The 19,250-nt window shown below is 39.8% G+C and overlaps 1 protein-coding gene across 4 annotated transcripts in view; it reads right to left on the reverse strand.

Moving 5' to 3' along the window:
• Positions 1–718: 718 nt before the first annotated feature.
• LOC150086840 (uncharacterized) overlaps positions 719–19,250 on the reverse strand; it is a 293,238-nt gene continuing 274,706 nt past the window's right edge. For 2 of the 4 annotated variants that reach the window (XM_090371610.1, XM_090371611.1), the window contains 5 exons: positions 15,977–16,142; positions 15,748–15,872; positions 14,899–15,123; positions 7,663–7,819; positions 719–1,089 (listed from right to left, as the gene is read on the reverse strand). In XM_090371610.1, coding sequence (XP_090227736.1) covers positions 942–1,089; positions 7,663–7,819; positions 14,899–15,123; positions 15,748–15,872; positions 15,977–16,142 — 821 coding nt within the window. In that variant the 3' untranslated portion in view covers positions 719–941. Of the gene's footprint in view, positions 1,090–7,646; positions 7,820–14,898; positions 15,124–15,747; positions 15,873–15,976; positions 16,143–19,250 lie in introns of all 4 variants that reach the window. The other 2 variants (XM_090371612.1, XM_090371614.1) reach the window with 2 other exon arrangements.

Below are 19,250 nucleotides of genomic sequence, written 5' to 3' on the forward strand. Positions count from 1 at the left end.
CATCAACTTCGTCCATACGAAAAGAAGAATATAGTAGACTCGCGATTGACCGGAGTTTCTGCGGTCCATGGAAGTCTTAGTTGAATACAGGAAGAAATACGTGGAATCCGTTACAGACGTTTATTTACATTTTGCAAAGTTCCTGTAGACAAGATCATTGACAGAAACCTCGTCCTATCTTTGCTTGAGGTCTACTCTGTCACCTTAGTTATATTTCAATTCCTTTAGTTTTATTACTGTACGGTTGATTTTAAAATTCCTCTCCGAGGCGTTTTAATTTGCCTCCATGTTAAAACGTAAAAGTATCGTTCCTTCTACTGAATAATCCTTATTAAAAAAAAAAAAAAAAAAAAAACATAAGGATTAATTGCGTCTGCCGGAGTTTCTTGTGGTATAAGCTACGAATGTGAATAAATTTACAAATTCGACGCATTTACAGTTTTTCTTTCATCTTGAGGAGTATCGGGGAAAATTTATATCGTAATAATCGCGCGTCTACTGTATTGAGAGATGTGACATTGAAAAGGATGCCCGTCTTTTCCCCCCGATAGAACTATTACTGAGGTCAATTATGAAGTAAATTATTAATTGAACGATGCCACCAGATCAACCCCTTAAGCAAAATAATCGATTCGGTATGTTCATCCCAAAGGGTTAAGGTCGCTTGTAACGTAATCCACCTTAACAATGTTGCTTGTCAGCTGCGTTTATTTTATATGGCTTTTTTTTTTTTTTTTTCTTTAATGGAGATAAAAGCGCCATTCAATATGGCGTTGTTTCCACTTCCATGGTCCTTGGCACATCACTAGACACAGTTCAGTTTGTTCTTGATTCTGATTCATAACAATTCACTCTTTGTACCCTTCGGTGCAGTCATTTATTGCACTTTTCCCCCCCTTCATCATAGCTACTGGGATGTCACAAGTTTTTGTTTCTCCTCTTTAGAATTTGGTAGACCAATAAAGATTTTCTTCTCCTGTTGGCACATTAATTATGTGGCTACTAATCACTGGGGAGTGAGATGAACGCAGGGTAGCAACCACATCTGGGTTGCTATGAACTAACCGGCTAGGATGAGGCTGAGTGAAGCTGTAAAAAGAACAAAATACTATTAGCAACAATAAACATAGATAACAAATAAAAAAATAGAAGTTCAATGAATACAACAAATACTTAATTAGAAACAAGTTTTTAAGGCTTCGTTTTGAATGAAGGACATAATTTCAAGTGATGCCATCTGTCGACAAAAATAGGAATACAGTCATGTATATGATAGATCATGTGATAGATTATATATGATATGATTTAATATGATAGATTCAGAATTAGGTCATGATCTCAATAAATACCATACTTTTATGAAATCATATTCTGATCTTAACTTGTGCATTTTACTCATGCGTTAGTCCTCGAGACTGTCACAGACATTCTGTTAGGTATATCAAGCTGGGCTTGCTATCTGGGTGTCTAAAAACGCTGATGGAAATGATATTCAGGTGACACTCACGTGAAGTAGACCGAATTTCGGCGAAGTCTGGATGTTATGTGACAGCCATATCCTCTGCTTGCACCTTCACGATTGTGGGACTGTTCGTAACCCCCATGTGCAAGGCCTGAAATACAGCATAATATACTGGAAGTGACCACCCAAGTGCGAACCAACGTAAGCGAGGGTCGAGACATGGCGCCCACACTTGGCTTGCATCCAAACCCAACAAAGTCATTTTCTGCCTGCACGAAAGGTCGTAACAATTGTAAAGCAGTTATTAATCAGTCCAAACTAGATTTCGAACAGGCTAAGAGTATAAAACGTGCTTGTCCAAATGGTAATTGAGCATTCTGGTCTCTTGCCATAGCTATTGGTTGCAACTTTTGCCCATCTCTATCGAAGTCAGATGATATTATTGCCACTTTACCAACGATAAAGCTGACCTGTTAGCATCCTACTTTTCTTCTAACTGATGTAATGATTATATTGGTAAACTACCTCCTATCATTCCCACTATACCCCATTCAGTGTCTCCTGTGGTCTTCCATCAGAAGAATTTTTTGAATAGTCTTGATGCCTCGAATGTAAGACGGCTGTAGCGGCTTATGCCACTTCAACTGCTTCGCTCTAGTATTTCTGCAGGAGCCAAAAGAAATTTCTTCTAATATACTCAATGTCCGCCTTGGGTGATTGAGCCGAGCAATTCAGTTTCAATTTCTTTAGAATAATTCGAGATGGTCTTTTTGATAAGTCAGTGCATATCTTCCTCATCATGGTGTTATCATTTACCGATAAAGTCTAATGCTTTCACTGTGGTGTTAAAGATGTTTATGCTATTCGATTGTTTCTCCTTACTTTCGTTAAGCTTTAGACGTGCATTTTCAGTTTCCACAGTTGTTTCAACATCGTTATAAGTTAATTTTCGAGTAGGAGGACCTTTTGACAGTATGAAGTTTGGTTTGTTGTTGGCCAAAACTTTGACCGCCTCCATTCTTTGGCATTTTAAGTACAGATTACCAGTATAATTAAACAAACATGATTATATGTTCAGTATATACAGTAGACAAAAAGAAAATTGCAGGCACAAAGAGGAGACGGAACCAGTAAGATGAGGAAGGAAATAGAAAAAATACTGCTAAAGCGCAGTCTGATTCAAACTAAAAATTTAAAATGATTCCTAAATTAATTCCAATTATTTTAACTTTAACTACTTAATTGGTAAACTCCACCAACTGGGTTTGCTTGTAAAATAAATTCGTTTATAATAATTTATATTACTTTATTGTAGAATAAAAAAAACAAACAATAAATACTAGTGTGGCCATATGTTGCTGCAGCTGCAGCTGCATAATGCTTTGACTGAGGTATCACTATAGTGTGTTGTAATGTCATGTATTCATCGGTCGGTTTGCTGGAAAATTCCTCGCTTAAGTGACGGGATTCAAACGCTCATACCTTTTCCATCCAGTGTGGTAGGACGTTAATTATAACCACTGTGCTGCCTACCCGCAAGGACCGTGGTTCTAAATAAAGAAGTGCAGTTGCAAGTTCCTTTTTTTTTCTCGTGGGGCGTTTCTGTACAGCGGCCCTCGACGACAATGTAGTGTCTTCGCTACTCATCAGCCATTTGAAAAAGGTTCAAGGTTCGGTTCACAAAGCATACCAGCAAATTTCTCCAAGTCCGGATAATTTTAGCTCCTCACTAACTATACAATTATCCGGGTCAGACAGAGGTGCAAAGGTATTTAGGTTGACATACCGAGAGTTTTTCAACCAGAATTGTTACACGCCATGTTAAAAAGAACGAATCAAAATGCATTACAAGTCATTTTGAGAGTTTAATAGCCTCTACCTCCTATCATCTCTTAGTTCACCGCGGGATCTTTTCCGTGACTCCAGCTTATACAGCACGAATTTCCAAGGGGAAATTCTTGTTTGACCAACCTCATAAATTAAATATGGTCACGTGGGGTTGGATGCGAGAAATAGTGTTGACATTATATACATCAACTTTAGCAAAGCATTTGATATAGTTCCACATGAGAGGTTGCTGTACAAGCTGGAGTCACGGAAAAGATCCCGAGGTAGACTGAGAGATGACCGAATGATAGGAGGTAGAGTTAACTGTCACTCTTCAGAGTGAACCAAGGGTTACGAGTGGGTTCCTCAAGGTTCAGTTCTGCCGCATTTGACATAAAGATCAGGGATGTGATTAACAATGGAAATCAGGCTGAGCTTCTCAGAATGATTTGGACAGGCTTCGTTGATGATCGTAGATATGACAATTATGTTTTAGTGCAGCCAGATGTAAGATTCCTCTGTAAGGTTCATCTGAGAAATAGTAATCCTCGAGTAAGTAACTTTTACACTAGGATAGAGATGAAAGGTGTAAATGAAGAAAGAGATTTGAGTGTTTTGATACAGTTACACATGATGGTTAGCATGCAGTATAAGTAGACGGCTACGAAAGCGCACAGTGTTTTATGTATCATTTACCATACCTTTGCTTCTAAGGTAAAGGATGTTATACTTCCGTTATATAAGTCAGTAGTAAGAATACTATATTCAGTTATGGATACCTCATTTGAGAAAAGATAATGAGCTTGATAGAACCCAAAGACTCGTCTAATACGAATAGCAAAGGAAGAGAGGCTACAAAAGCAGGAAAAAGGCATCATGGTGGTGCAAATTGAATAAAAGACGGAATTTTCACACTGAAATGGAATAAAAACCATGGAAATAAATATAAACTATTAGGCAATATAACAGATTGGACCTCGTTTAGTCAGTGTGTCATTGACCACTTAAACTGCCTTCCTGGGCGGATGCTGTATCAGTCTGAGGTTTAAGAGAAGCTGAATAAGTATTTTCTGGCAGTAAGAGAGAAATATTACAAAATATAGTTTTTTTTTTGTGAACTAGCAAAAGCTTAGTTTCCTTGCATCTTATGGCCTATACTAATTATATTAAGAATAAATAGTAAGAATAGGCTTTGTATGTGTAATTACCATTGTTATTACATTTTAAATATCAGTCTTCTAACTTTTTTTGCATTTATATATTAAATCAGGACAGTTTATGTTATGAATCAAAATAGGCTAAATCACATCTGTGCGGCTTTTGTAAGGTATAATAATCCGAAAAAGAACAGTTGCCAACAAAAAAGTGGAATGACCTTACAAATAAATTTCATTAGAGGTTTGCCTTTATTTTAGAAGGCATCTACCGACAAATACTATTTGTAACTCTGGCCCATCGAAGACGATAGGCCCGAGTTTCAAGTCGGAGTTATCAATCATGTAGCTAGAATTCCGGTACGCTTGTAAGTGCTGGAACCGACGACAGGTTCGAACACCTTCAGAGACCCAATACTTTCTTCCCATTCAATAATTTCTGAGCTGAGTAGAGACTGCCCTGTGATTTTAAAGAGAAAAGCTATGCAAATAAGAATTCTGATTGGAAGTAGGCCTATAATCTTTTTTTGGCTGCCACTGCCGACCTTCTTTGACACATCACTCTTTTTCTGAAAATTTAATTAAGAAATGGAAAATACAGACCGATGGCTTCGCAATTTTAAAGAAATTCATCTTAAATTAACAGCCCATTATGGAGAGAAATTGAATTTTTTTTAATGTCATTTAATTAAGCTATTTATCCATTGATGATAAGAAAACTCTTGAAATCGGCAATAGATCTGAACTTAAATACCAAAATTAAAACAAGGATGTAGTCTTCAGTGCCCATGCTTTCATCACCCAGATGTTAGATGGCATAATAGTCTACAAGCTGAATGCTCCCTTCCCTCTTTACCGTACAGTGTCAGCATTGTGACGGATGCGTGTATTGAAAATACACTGGACAACATCATGGTGACGGTAGTATATTACTGCGGCGAGATTAGAAGAAATCCCACTGAGTTCAATAGCAATCATTTCATGCTGCGAATAGTCTTTTCGATGCAAGTGTGACTCGTGTCAGAAGTTTAGGAACCACTGCTCTACTGTATATTTACCCGAGGAGTAAGACACCTGTCTTCAGGGCATTCATTGAATGAAACATCAGATCCAAGCGGCATTTTGTCTAGAAATCTGTTAGCAAACATACGAGAGAATAAAGTGAAAGATCAAACTGGTTCGTTTGACGTGAAAAAATAAAATAAATATACCGATGTTGGAACATCCACAGAAGTCTCCTGATCTTTTCCTTTGTGGTTTTCTTGTGTTGAAAAGATATTTATTTTGAATTCATTGAAGACATTCAGACTATCTACTGAAATGCTTCATAGAAAACAATTTACAGCAGTGTCTCTAGGAATGACAAGAGACACTGGGAAGTGTGCGCATGGGGCTTAAAAGCAGAAAACACCGAGGTGACCACACCTCCTAATGGCTTTATGATTTCTTTTAATCGAATTAATCTGGCTACTTTATTGTCGGCTGTTCAATCCGTAATGAAACTACGAAAACATCAATTGGTTCAAGACTTATTCACGAGTAAATAACGACGGATAATGCAAAGCCAAAAAGATCTACTTTTAGATGCTTTCTTTTCCCTGTTTAGAATAACCAAATAGAAATGTTCTGTATATGAATAATTATATCAAAATATTTTTAAATCATATAAATATACCAAATGTATTGCTCCTATAAGCAGTTTAAAATTGAATTTCAGTTGATATCTGTACGAACGAATACTCCTGCATAGTTAAGTGCATACTGAAAAGTGGTGCTTAGTATTTCCATATTTCGAACATCTGTAAATAAACTCCCTGTGTAACTTCTCTCTTTATTTAGTAGTGAAATATCATCAAAATGATTTTAACCTGAACTGTTTTATCCTGCGTATATACATTGCAATAAAAACAACCAAATATATTAAAAAATATTTCGGTCTTGAAAAGGGTATAAGCATGTATTATAAAACTGCACTTTTCCTAACAACACTAGAAAATCTTAATGGATTACGGGGGCTGTTTGAAAAGTAAGATAACAGAACGAAGCAGTTCTCAGCCAGATGTTTATTTTATTATTATTATTTTTTAATCGGCCCAAATAGACGAAAATTAGAGAAAGCCCAAAACAGTGAATGAGCAAACACCTTTCATCCATAACGCCATAGACCGATGTTTCCCAAACCTTATACCCCTGGAGACCCAAAATTTACACATCTGAGGATCGGCTTTTTCAGTTGAGTTAAGATTTTTTTTTTTTTTTTTTTTTTTTGGCTCGAAAATATAAACGCATATCAAAACTGGGAAAAACCGAATAAATTTTCATCCTTTACTACAACTTTTAAATAATTAAGAGAACCAACGCGAACGATAATATGGTTTAATGTCAGGAGCAAAAGGGGATAATTTTATGCTTAACTCTGGTTCAACATTCAATCGAATTTTATACTTATTGTTGAAGAGAAACTAGTTTCGCACTTACATATCGCGAATTTCCGCGTTCATGAATATTGCGTGAAAATCATAGATTATACGATTGATTATTTGCATATCTTTTCCGAGGACCGGTACCGGGTCGCGAACCACTATCGTGTAATGATAGCGATGTGCGTATTGTTTGAATTTACTGCACTAAAACACTTGTTTCTTGGACATGACTGCTGGACCATACCTAACTCTCAGTTAACGATGAATTTCTTTGGACCTATCCCATCGGTTAACCCCTTACTCTTCTTAATTTGGCCAACGTTTAAGTAAGCACAGAATGTCAACAGAGGTATATAGCGTCCTCTAATAAAAAAGAGAACGAACTTTACTGTGCCTTTAATCATTGAGGGAGGGAGGGACGGACGGTTTCCTTCCAAAAATATCTGTCACATCTCACTTTTCAAGAGCCCTTTTATCTGATACAGAAAAGTGAATTTAACTTGCTGTTCACGTACCGATATTTAAAAAGAGAGGGGGAGAGAGAAAGCGGAGTTAAATAGAAGGAGAAAAGAGGAAAAAGACAGAGGAAGACATTCTCCGTCTTCATTATGCTATTCCTTCATTCTGTCAATGAAGATGGATGTCGGAAAGGATAAGAATATGGAGACAGCAGAATTCATTCAACAGTCATTCTGCATTCAGAAAGAACGGGGAATAAAGAGGAGTTGAGAGGTGTACTTAGAGTGTGTGTAGATAAAACAAAGAAGGACGCAGTCGTACCTTACCCGACTCTCACCTGGTGGTGGAGGGACTTGAAATAGCTACGTTGTGAAGCGTTTCTTGCTCACTAAATATAACTGACGAAGCCGGACTATCAGACTGATAGGGCGGCGGTGGTTCGTTAGGTATGTGGCTACGGCAGGGCGCGTGACGCCCTATGTGGTGGTGATTACCTATAAAAAATAAAAAGAAGAAAAAAATGGTGAGTTATGGCATCCTGAAAGAAACTACTGTGCATTAATGTATCTAATATACTCATAGCAACAAAAAATGCTGTAGTGAGGAAGAATAAGCAACTTCCTTTCTCTTTTACATAGACTTTAACCTATAACTTGTAAGCGTCTATTTGAATCTCTGTGTCAGTGTGGCATTGTTTTTGATTCCCATGGATATAACATACAAAGATGGAAATTAGAAAAACTTTCTTGTTGTGTACCATAGTATATGATCCCGTCCGAAGAGAAGGGAAAAAAAGATTCCAATGAATAATAAAAGTTTGGATTCTTTACGTTAACCGTGCATGATGAAATTTAAGTTTGTATCCTTAAATTTAATTCCGACAAACTTTCTTTCTTTCATAAGGTAGTGCTCATAGTTGTAAGATACACATTACCGGGGCTTTATATTTGGTCTGATAGAGTAGAAAATTAATTTTTTCTCTCTATTAATCACATTTTTGGTAAATACCTTAACAACGTCATATTTATTCGAGATAGTTGGGAAGCATTTCCTTCAATCAGCCAGAGTGGGGGGGGGAACCCTACTTTACAGATGTTTTTGAAATTTATTTTGCCTAGTGGCATATCATTCTGTGGTGGAAGTGATGTAGCTGCACCGGAGCTCTGAGCAAAGGAGGGCGCAAAAAGAAAAATGGCCTTGAAGTTCAATCACAATGTTGCACCAGGGTCCACGATATATCACTCATTTCACCATTTAGCTGATCACACTTGATATACAAACCACTTAATACAAGTGATATACCTACATTCGATTAGCTTTGATCGATTTTTAAAAGCCTGTCATTTTGACAGGTGCTTTTACTGATCGTTGAAGGAGTCATCAGTCACGCCGACCCTGACTACCCGTACGCAGTTAATTATTTATTGAAAGATGCAGAAACACTTTCTTCTTCCTTCTCTCAGCGCGGCTAGGAGTGAAGGTACTTCTTATTAAGGTAGTGGAATAATTAATTATTAATATAAATAGCTTGTTAATCAAGGTGCACAGTAACTGCATGATGAAAGGAGAAAATTATTCATCAAACCGCAGGAAGAGGGCGCTTCCATCCATTACCGCCTTTGCTTAATTTCCATCAAATCCTGTTACGATTAATCTTTGCCGCTGGAGTTTTGTCCTTGAATGTAAATTATGCCTTAAATGTTCAAATACAAGGCACACTCGCTGCTGTTAAGGATATTTTTATATTTCTAGCCTTTTTATGATGAGCCTTAAGTCCGCCGGTCGCCGGATAGTAATGGCGTCGGGTTATAAAGTGGAAGAGTGTTTTGCACAACTTGGACATGATGAATAGCAGGGCTTACTCTTCATCGCGCTACCGTGCATAGCTGCCTTTGTGTGGCCAGCTCTGCCATCGAATCATTTTCATTTCCTGGTGGGTTAGCTTCCTCGCGCCCGTTCCGATGATGGATGATAGCGACGCTGGGAGTGCCGGCAGCTTCGTACTTCGATTACGCATGCACTAGTTCGTGTAAAATACCGCATTTCCCTTCGGGACCACATGGCCAATGCTTTCGGAGGTTAAAGGTTTGCGAACTGGAAAGATGCGGGCGGGCACTGGAAAGAAAATATTCGACGGACTGATTGCGTCTCTTATAACGAAATGTCCGCTTTTTTTGCTTCGTTCCATTTTCTTTGCTCTTTTGAGCTTGTGCATATGGTGGCTAGAGGAGGAAACTGCAGCGTTCCAGAGACATTTATGGAGTACTTGAAGGTCGGAGCAGCTCACTTCGATCACTGGGAACAATCTTGGATATACACACCTGTTCGGCGCACACAGTCTTCACTTCCCACACAAAAGTGTTGTTTGAGGCAAGAAACGACTGGAGCGGTTCACTGGTTGTCGTTTGTCGACCTGAAGAGAAGTGCGCCTTCTCCTTTCTACCCTTATATCCCAAGTGTATACGAAAATCTTGCCTGTGAGTAAAGATTAGATGGCGCCAGTTCTCCTTGATATTTAAAGTTTGGTTCGACATATCTTTTCCACTGTTTTGCATACTCATTAGAACTTAAAAAAATCGAATCATAGTAAATCCAAGTGCATGTACAATTTTACTTGCGCATTGACATTAGGCCGTGATATAATTTTTAATGCAAATGGCTCAGCTCAGGCACGGCTGGTTTGTGAGGTGAAAAAGCCTGAAAGAGAATCATGGATATCTCAGGTTTCTTGACGATGTGTGCGGCTGGTGAGAGATGGATCCATTTGGTCACAGAGACCATTTCTTATCAGATTATTGAAATGGCTACCACCCACAAGTTTGGAAAAGATAATCAAAAATTGATGAAGAGCAAGCAACAATTAAAACTGGAAATTTAAAATCTGGATCAAAACCAACCAAATATTGGGAGTGCCCGAATCATAATCACGGGTTTCATTTGTACACCACAAAACCTCAACCAAATATTGCAATGTTCGATTCAAGTTTTCTAATGTACAAGTTCCATAGTTCATACTGCCTTGAAAGATGGGAGCTTCATATTTAGATTTTAAAAATTCTCCAGCTACGTAATATATTTAGTTCATTCGCTTATAATCAAATTATATACGTATACAGTAATAATTTTTGTTATTTATCTGCATAATGAGATATAAAATGTACATGTGCGCTCTACAAAGCAAAAAGAAGCATTCAATTTTGCAAATACAGTACTTAATAGACGAAAAAAAATTGACTGTCACCAGAGTAACACTATGCGGTCGCAGTAGATTATCTTTTATTGTGTACAAAGTATGAATCAATAAGGTCAAAGTAAATAAAGGATTTACTTTTTTATTTATTTACTTTTCAATTTTTCTAATACATAACTATACAGAGTAACTGTTTAAATCATGTTGGGTACAAGTGGTCTGGGGGGGGAACACTTTCGATTTAAAAGATAACTCCCTTTCATTAGTCCAGGTGTTCATAGTACATAGAGTAAATGTTTTCAGGATCTCATTGAAAATATTTTCCGCATTGTATCCAATTTCGCTCAGATGGATCTTTATATGTTATATCCTCCTTGTCGTGTGATATATATATATATAAGCTAAGTCGATTTCTATTTGTATATACACTGTGCTGCCGCTTTATTAGGTACACCACTGCTATACACACAAATGGTTGGTCCCACAACGTTGCAAGTCACATGACCACAGTTGTGGATATAAATGCAGCAGAACAACCTTTCTAGTATCAGTTAAGGGTACAAACCGTAGCAACAATGGGGAAAAGGACTGATCTAACGGACTTCGAACGTGGCATGGTAGTGGGTGCAAGACGTGCTGGACAAAGCGTCTCTGAAACGGCAGTTCTCCTGAACTTTTCACGCACCACAGTTTCAAGGGTGTATGAGAATGGTGCAACGAACAGAAAACATCCCCTCAACGGCACTCCTGTGGAAGAAAATCGCTTATTGATGAGAGAGGTCAGAGGAGGATGGCTATAATTGTGCAAGCAAACAGACGGGTCACACATGTCAGAATACAACCTTGGTGCGCAGAACAAAATATCGCAACGGACCACTATCGCACTTTGTCGCGAATGGGCTACAACAGCCGACGGCCACATCGCGTACCTTTGTTATCAATGAAGAACAAGAGAGCAGGCCTCCTGTGGGCACACCAACACTGGACTATCGAGGATTGGAAAACAGTTTCTTGGTCTGACGACTACTGTGGTGGTGGTGGGGGCAGTGTTATGGTGGGGAATTTTCTTTGCACACGTTGGGTCCATTGATACCCATAGATTCACGTCTGAATACCACATCGTACCTAAACATCGTTTCTGACCAAGTGCATCCGTTCATGTTGACAGTTTATCCTCATCAGATGGCTACTTCCAGCAGGATAATGCGCCGGTGCACAAGGCCCGAATCACTATGGAATGGTTTCAGGAACATGACAATGACTTTTCTTTGCTGCAGTGGCCCGCCCAGTCCACGGATCTCAATCCTATTGAACATCTTTGGGATGAGCTGGAAAGGGCTGTTCGCTGCAGGCCTACAACTGCGTGACACAGTGATGTCTGCACGGTACTCCATTCCTGCATCTTGTTCAATTCAGGCTGTTTTTGAAGGCTAAAGGAGGCCCAACACGCTACTAGGTAGGTGTACCTAATAAAGTGGCAGCACAGTGTATATATGTTTTTTTTTTTTTTTTTTTTTTCTTTCCGTGTGAACTTCCCACAATTGTTGCATTTGTCTTGACTGATAAATAAAACTTTAATAGATGCAAATGTGAAGCTTAAAGTTTATAAGAAATGTGCATCTTTGCAAGAATCTGATATTATTGCTTGACACTGCAGTTACAGAATATCAATAATGTTCAACCGACACAGACATCTAAGCTCAGTTGACAAAATCCTGCATAGCCTCCTCATCACAAAACTCAGTTATAAGGTATCCAGGATGTATTTTTCCACTGGCATCAGATGTGTTTGTTCAGTCATCATTAATTAGAAATGCTCTAAATCCTCAGAGATCTGCCTTGGGAACCGCTACTCTATACTTTCATCAATGACCTTCGGGCCATGACTGTAAGAACAGCTTAAACTACGTTTACCAGATATCATTGCCTGGAAACGCTTAATAACTACAATAAAGATGATGACTGGCGTGATATCACCATACTTCTGGCATCTTTGTGAGTGGCACTTCCCGCCATCTGCTTTAAGAGGCATGAAATGCCTGATGATGAAAACCAACAGACTAAAGATGGCCGATTTATGCCAGCCAGGGCGTTGGAGTCAATTCAGTGCTTAACACAGTGGAATTGACCCTCAAAGGCTGATACAAGATCCGAACTTTAGGAAACAAACCGCGGTGTGGTTCGCCCAGGCTACTGTTGCCTAGCAGTTGTGTGTGTGAACAGTTATGTGCACTCATTTGTGTTTGCTTATGTAAAAAGTGTATATCATGTATACAGTGGCTGTGTAGTTCTACTGAACCGTTTGTACAACAACTGCCAGGATTCTAGACAGAAATATAGTGTTAATCGATTCACGATATATTTTTATTGTATGCCAATCCTCTGGCATTTACTGCCATGAAGGAAATTTGACCTTTACTAATGTATCACTATATTTATATTTTGTAGGACAAATAAATATTTATTTATTTATCAATTAGCTATGTCTGCTGACGATACCAAGATTAATGTCGCCATCTCTGCTCCTTCTCATAATACATGCACGCACACAATGATATGCAGAGATAAGGAGGTGGTTATTCCTTTGTATAAGACCATGGTTAGGCCGTATCGAGTACTGTATACAGGTCTGGAGGCCTCACTTCAGGGGCGCTTCAGTGGGCAGGAGCAGCAGTGCGTAGCACACGCTTCTTGATTAGACCGGGATTCGAGCTCGTGACCACCGCATATCCCAGGAGCAATATGGCCTTAGTTGCTAATGCTCCTAAAAAACAAATAAACGACCTCAACTTTAGGAAAGATGTAGACCTGCTGGAAGTGCAACCAGATTGTTGAAGAGAACAAAAGGGTGCTCTTACATAGAAAGGCTTCAATTCTGCAAATTGCAGCAGCATCTCGAGACCAGGCGCTTGCAGGGAAATCTGATTCAAATGTTTAAATGCCTTGAATGGATTGAGTAAGCTGAATGTTTATGGTATTCTTCCACTTGGTGAGGGGGACATAAATTCAAGTTGAGGAAGGATGGTTGCAGAATAGATGTGCGGAAGTTTGCGTTCAGCAGGCTTCCATGTGTTGTTGTGGAAGTGGATGGGTTGAATAAATTCATGGGAGAACTAGACAAATTCTTGGAGGGTACAGATGGGTGAAGTGTGTTTTTTTTAACTGATGCTATATAAGCTTGCTTTCTTGCATCATTTTCTATTACTGCCGCTACTACAAATGTACCGATAGAAAGCTGCATGGACTTTCCATCGAATCCTAGAAGTACCAGTCATTTCCTTCTCAAACTGACTGTGTCAAATCAACTCCCTTCAGTACCAAAGAGAGAAATCTAATGAACTTGGTGTTACTTTCTTCAAATATATCCATCTCATAATTAACAAGGCTTGTGTGCGCACACATGGATTTATCAATCCTAATGTCGGCTTCGATACAATCATTTGGAATCCTTATAAAAAGAGGGTTACTTCAACAAAAAGCTTTTGTCAGATATCCTGCTTCAAAATCCACTTTCTCATCATTAATGCCATAATTTCAGAGCAATTCAGCCTTAAGCCGCTCAGTACACGAAGAACTCGGGCAGACATTAAATTCGTCTTAAAAACCTCCATATATTCTGCACACCCATTTCCTTCCATCTCATGTTAAAACTTTTGGTTACATATGAAAGAGGCTTTCATCAGTGACAAAAAGTTCATATTATTGTGTACTTTTATATTACTTGATAATAACAGTTATGCTTTCTTAACATAACAAGGTAGTCAATCATTTTATTTTTACCTGGCTTCCATTTAATATCTTAAATCCTACCCCACAGAAAAACGTTAAATGTGGTTTCGATGTATAAAAACACGACAATATCTTCAGACGCAGGCTTAAAAAAAAAAACAGAGACCTCAGTTCCGTGAAAGTTGATGATTATACTTTATAATATTCGGTTGGTGCTATATCCAGCCACGTCTTTGAACCTTTAACAAGTGATTCCCAATCACACAGGATCTCCCCTAATGTGATCAAAAATCACGAGTAGAACAATTAGTTTTCACAATGGATTTTAAAATCCATTGCGAACCCCAAACAATATTTAACCCCACGGGCTCACATTTGGTGGGTATGGGCTTGGCACACCCAGGTCCTGAGCTGGATATCATCATTCTTCTCTTTCTTGGTGATTCCCTTCTCTCTCTCTCTCTCAGGGTAACTTGGAAATTTTTTTGGCTGGTGCTGCATAAGTCTCAGGCTTCCTTGCACCATATGGCTAATAATAATAAGAGTATCGAGTTGGGGGGGGGGTGGAATAGGAAAAATAATTTATTTTGACTACCTTAACCACATACGCAGTAATTCACCGATGGTGGCCACCAGGCAGGGGAAGTTACTTACCTCGTATGTGAGGTAGTGTGGTCTCTGTAGTGGCAGGACTGTACACGGGCACTTGATTAGGGAGACTGCTGGATGCGGAGGTAGCGTGTCGACAGTCGAGATCCACAAGTATGTGCGGCTCAGCTGTGTCGATAGGTGTGGTGGCAGCACTGTTCTGACCAGAGAATGAATACATGTTGGCCACCCCACTGGCTGTGCTGCTGCAATGCATCGTGTAGAGAGGACCTGCGAGAAAAGAGAAATAAATTATTCCTACACCGCTTTCTCCTTGTCACGACACAATAAAACTGAAGGTCGGCGAAAGTTACCTCGCAAACTCCGGAGGAGCGGTATTTAAGAAAAATAGCGTTTTCCAATAAAATGCGACATTTGGTCGCGAAATGTTTGCCCACTTCGTTTGCGTTGTGGATAAATGAAATTGCGTACAGGCGAGGTCAGTAATGAAATCTCGACTGCCAGTTCAAGGTGCGTTATTAATTTAACCTTCGCGAACCTATTACATCCGGGAGACGAGAACATTCGCAAACAGATTTTAGCGAGTTAATAGTGTGCCACTTCACTCGCGAAATGAACTATTTTGTTCCGCGTCACTCGCACGTGAGATCCGCACAATTTTGAACAGATGCCAACGCGCGCACGCGAGTGTGACTGGTTAAGCCAATAAGAAATGTAATAAACGCCGGCTTCCAAATGACACATGCAAAGTGCAACAATGGGCGCGAGGAAGTCGTGTCAAGCGGCAATTATAAGCGCTGCAGCGGCAATAAAAAGGCCATTAGAGCGGAGATATGCAAACTCGGAAAAGTTATTAACACGCAGCGGCGGACGGAATACACCAGAAATACTTACCTCCGTTTAGCGAAGGATGTTGTCTGCGGTATGCCATACACCGGCGACACAACAAGCAAGACACCAGAGTTACGACCACCACGAACAGAAGCACTCCCAAAGCCATACCTAGTAGCACGATCTGGCTGTAAATGAAGGTAGCCAAGGTTAGCGCGCAGCCACAACTGCTACAATGATAAACATACACTAGTGTCACAAAAGTTGTTGAACATGGTGGAAAGATACGTACTCAAGGCCACCGTTTTGTTCTTCGTCTCGCTTCGTACAGCAGTACTTGTACGTGGGTGTACCGCAACAGTAAACAGGATCGCCGTTGCCCATTGTCGGGCAGTAGAAACCTGTATTCCATTTCCCGAAAATGTCCATGTAACCAGAACAGTACTCGGCTCCCAAGACTGTAAGAGAAAGCATTTCGGAAATTAGGCACGCAAAGCGTAAAAATAGTAATAACTGCCAGTTAAAAAACATTTTATTCGTATGGAACTCTATCCAGCCTTTACAAGCAAAGTGGGAAAGTTTCTGTCACTGAAATTAATTAGACATTTATAATACAATAAATAACAACACAAAGACGCTTTTTCCAAACTTCGCTAAAGGGGATGTACTAGGTCAATGGGTAACGTTAGGTGAGGAATGGCGAACACTCCCACCTGCCACAAACAGTGAACGAACTGCTGGTGCCAGTGACAAGTTTACTGGCTGCAATTAGCTCAAACGGAAATAGCCAATAACGTAGAAACTTTTCCATTGATGGTAGTTTTTGCAAATCTTTAATAGAACCTGTGTTCTTCCACGATTCAGAGTAGTCCTCAAGTACGAAAAGATTCGGAGAGCGCCTTGTAGCGACCAATTGAAATGAAAGATCTGACCACGGTTTTTTTTTTTTTTTTTTTTTTTTTGGTCAGACAGAATAGTATGGAATGAAAGGCAGATTAATTCTGCACTAACGACACTGGCCCGAAGAACAACTGCTCCTGTGACCTCAACTGGAAAGGTTTCCGTTTCGGCATACCCGATTAAAGAGGTGCCTTGTTTTGAATGTTAAAGCGCTTCATCACTTGCTCTGGAGAGCAAGGTTAATCTCCATTACTGTTTATCTAAGAAATAATTGGTGTATAAAGTCTTTAAGAAGTGTTCGAGGACATTAAGCACCCTGTAGTTGGATGTTCCGAAGAAATTAAGCATCTTCCCCAGCGGACTCGTTAATGCAAAGACTGGTTCGGCTCGTCAGGTTCTGCCGCTTTAGTTTACGGCACGACCTTTCTTTATCACGAAACACCCCCATTAAAGGTGTGCCCATGAATGTGACAAAACCTTTAATGAAAACGCTCCTCGGCTATCTGTCGGGGAAGCTGAACGACGTCTTAGGAGACCGCGTCTGAAAAGATAACTTTTAATACGCTCTCGTTAAAGGCACGTTCAAAACGCAATCATCGAATCCCCACTGGAGTCATTACAAACGTGCGTGCAATATACAGATCGCGGCTATTTCTTTTCTTTTTCTGCCCGTCTTGGGACTAATAATAAACAGCCAGTCTTTCCTTCAAACCCCTCCGGCTACAAATATCTTAGGAGCTGCTGGAGACAGTCTATCTAATTATTGCTTGCGCATCTGGAACACTTTGTGGTTCCCATAATGTTCAGCTTTGCTCTGATTGGTTGGTTATCTTTTTCTTCTTTTTTTTTTTAAACCATTAAGCGCATCCATGACTGGTGCTTTATAATTAGCCATCTGTTTTCTAGTGCGATGTTGCATTTGGGTATAGTTGAAGATAAAACGCCATCATTGTACTTACCAGTTCTGAAGGTAAATAAAATTTATCAATTTTGGAAATGGAGGAAACTCGATGTTCCGCTTACCCCTGTAAACGTGTGTTCCCCGCAGCGCACGAAAGCCTCGATTTTTATCGGCACGTTGCCGTATGACGTGACATCACTAAGATATATGAACTATTTACGTACGCCATTTACCCCTGTAAAGGTTTTTTTCTTCTGGTGCATATCGATAGTCCGCTTTCCTCTGCAGATGTTATTTTAAGATAAGGAATACGGCCTCTGAAACCCAGTTACAAGTTCCTGTTCGGCCAAAGAAGTTATTTCGGAATATGGAAAGAAAATAGAGAAAGATGAAGCCTTTGCAAAGCGTGCACTTGCTGCTTTATTGAACAATGCAATACGCCGGAGAAATGGTTTCTGTAACACGAAATGACTGACATATACGGAAGAAGAGCGGCCATAATGAACTGAAATGGCCAAATGCAGACGTTATACGAAATTTCGGCTATTCTGGAAATCTCCGCATTTTCCTTAGCAATTTTAAGAATTTGTTCCGCAGTAAGTCTTCGTTCGTATCGTGAACGAGTACTCCGTGGTTATTTATTCGAAAATTTCACACGTTGCGCTCAATGCTGGAATCCATCGTGTTCCTTTTGATTTGCCAACATCACCCCATCTTGTTTTCCTTCTGTTCCAAGATTTTAATTATAACCGAGCCACGTTTAAAACAACGATTTATTTATTGAAAAACACCTTGTTATCGGGCACTGCATTATTTACGTAAGTAAACAAGGAATAAGAAGACACCATCGCACTACACGGCGCTCCTACTGAATTAACAGACGAGAAAATGACTGAAAAAGTTCACTTATCGGTAAAAACAGGACGGAACTAATCAGAAGACGATTAAGAAGAGTTGGGCGACAGTTAACCAAGTAGAAGAAAACAAAAGGGGAAGGGGTGGCAGAGAAACCGAACAGAAAAGTTAACATTCCGTATGCAGAACTTCGAGAAACACGAGGCCACCTCGTTACTATCACATGCTTTAGCGGAAATGGGAAATTCGCGTGCAGGTTCGTCTAAATATATTCACAGCACAGATAAACGGACATCAGACGAGTGTTGGCTCGTGTTCGCCTGGATTGTCTACCGATAATGAAACATATTTGGAGATCTTTGCAGCTGCATGGACACTTGATCAACCCCCCAGCAGCAAAGAGCTATCACCGAATAGCTCCCTCCTTCGACAAGAAAGATAAATACGCTACAAATGACCAGACGATTCTCAAAGACAGGGCAAAATGCTGGTGTGACAGGTGGTCGCGCCGTACATTAAGAAGTCAAAGATTGTATGATTAACTGTCACGGCACTACGGAATATAGCTTAGATAGGCGGACTACATCTGCGGTCTCACGGGATGTGGCGAGGCTAATTACCGCAGTTTGAAAGTTTTCCCTCCAACGGCATACGTCCCTTGAGTGAAAAGCTGAGCTAACCCCCCCCCTCCCCACCACTTTATTACTCCGCACATTAACGTGAGGGCTCCATTCTCCCTCTTTAAGTGAGAAGAAGTCTTGTTTATCGAGCAATTACGTCAAGTGATTCTTGTCTTTCGTGAGCAGCCTTGTTCTGTAATTTAATAATCGGTATTGGTGGCTCACACATTCCTACCCCAAGCGGCTAACACGCATTTTCCTAACTCTCCGTTTGCTAGACGCTTTGAGAC

The sequence above is a fragment of the Mastigoproctus giganteus genome, chromosome 4 (assembly GCF_048544385.1).
Source record: "Mastigoproctus giganteus isolate SK-2022 chromosome 4, ASM4854438v1, whole genome shotgun sequence".
Taxonomy (NCBI): Eukaryota; Metazoa; Arthropoda; class Arachnida; order Uropygi; family Thelyphonidae; genus Mastigoproctus; species Mastigoproctus giganteus.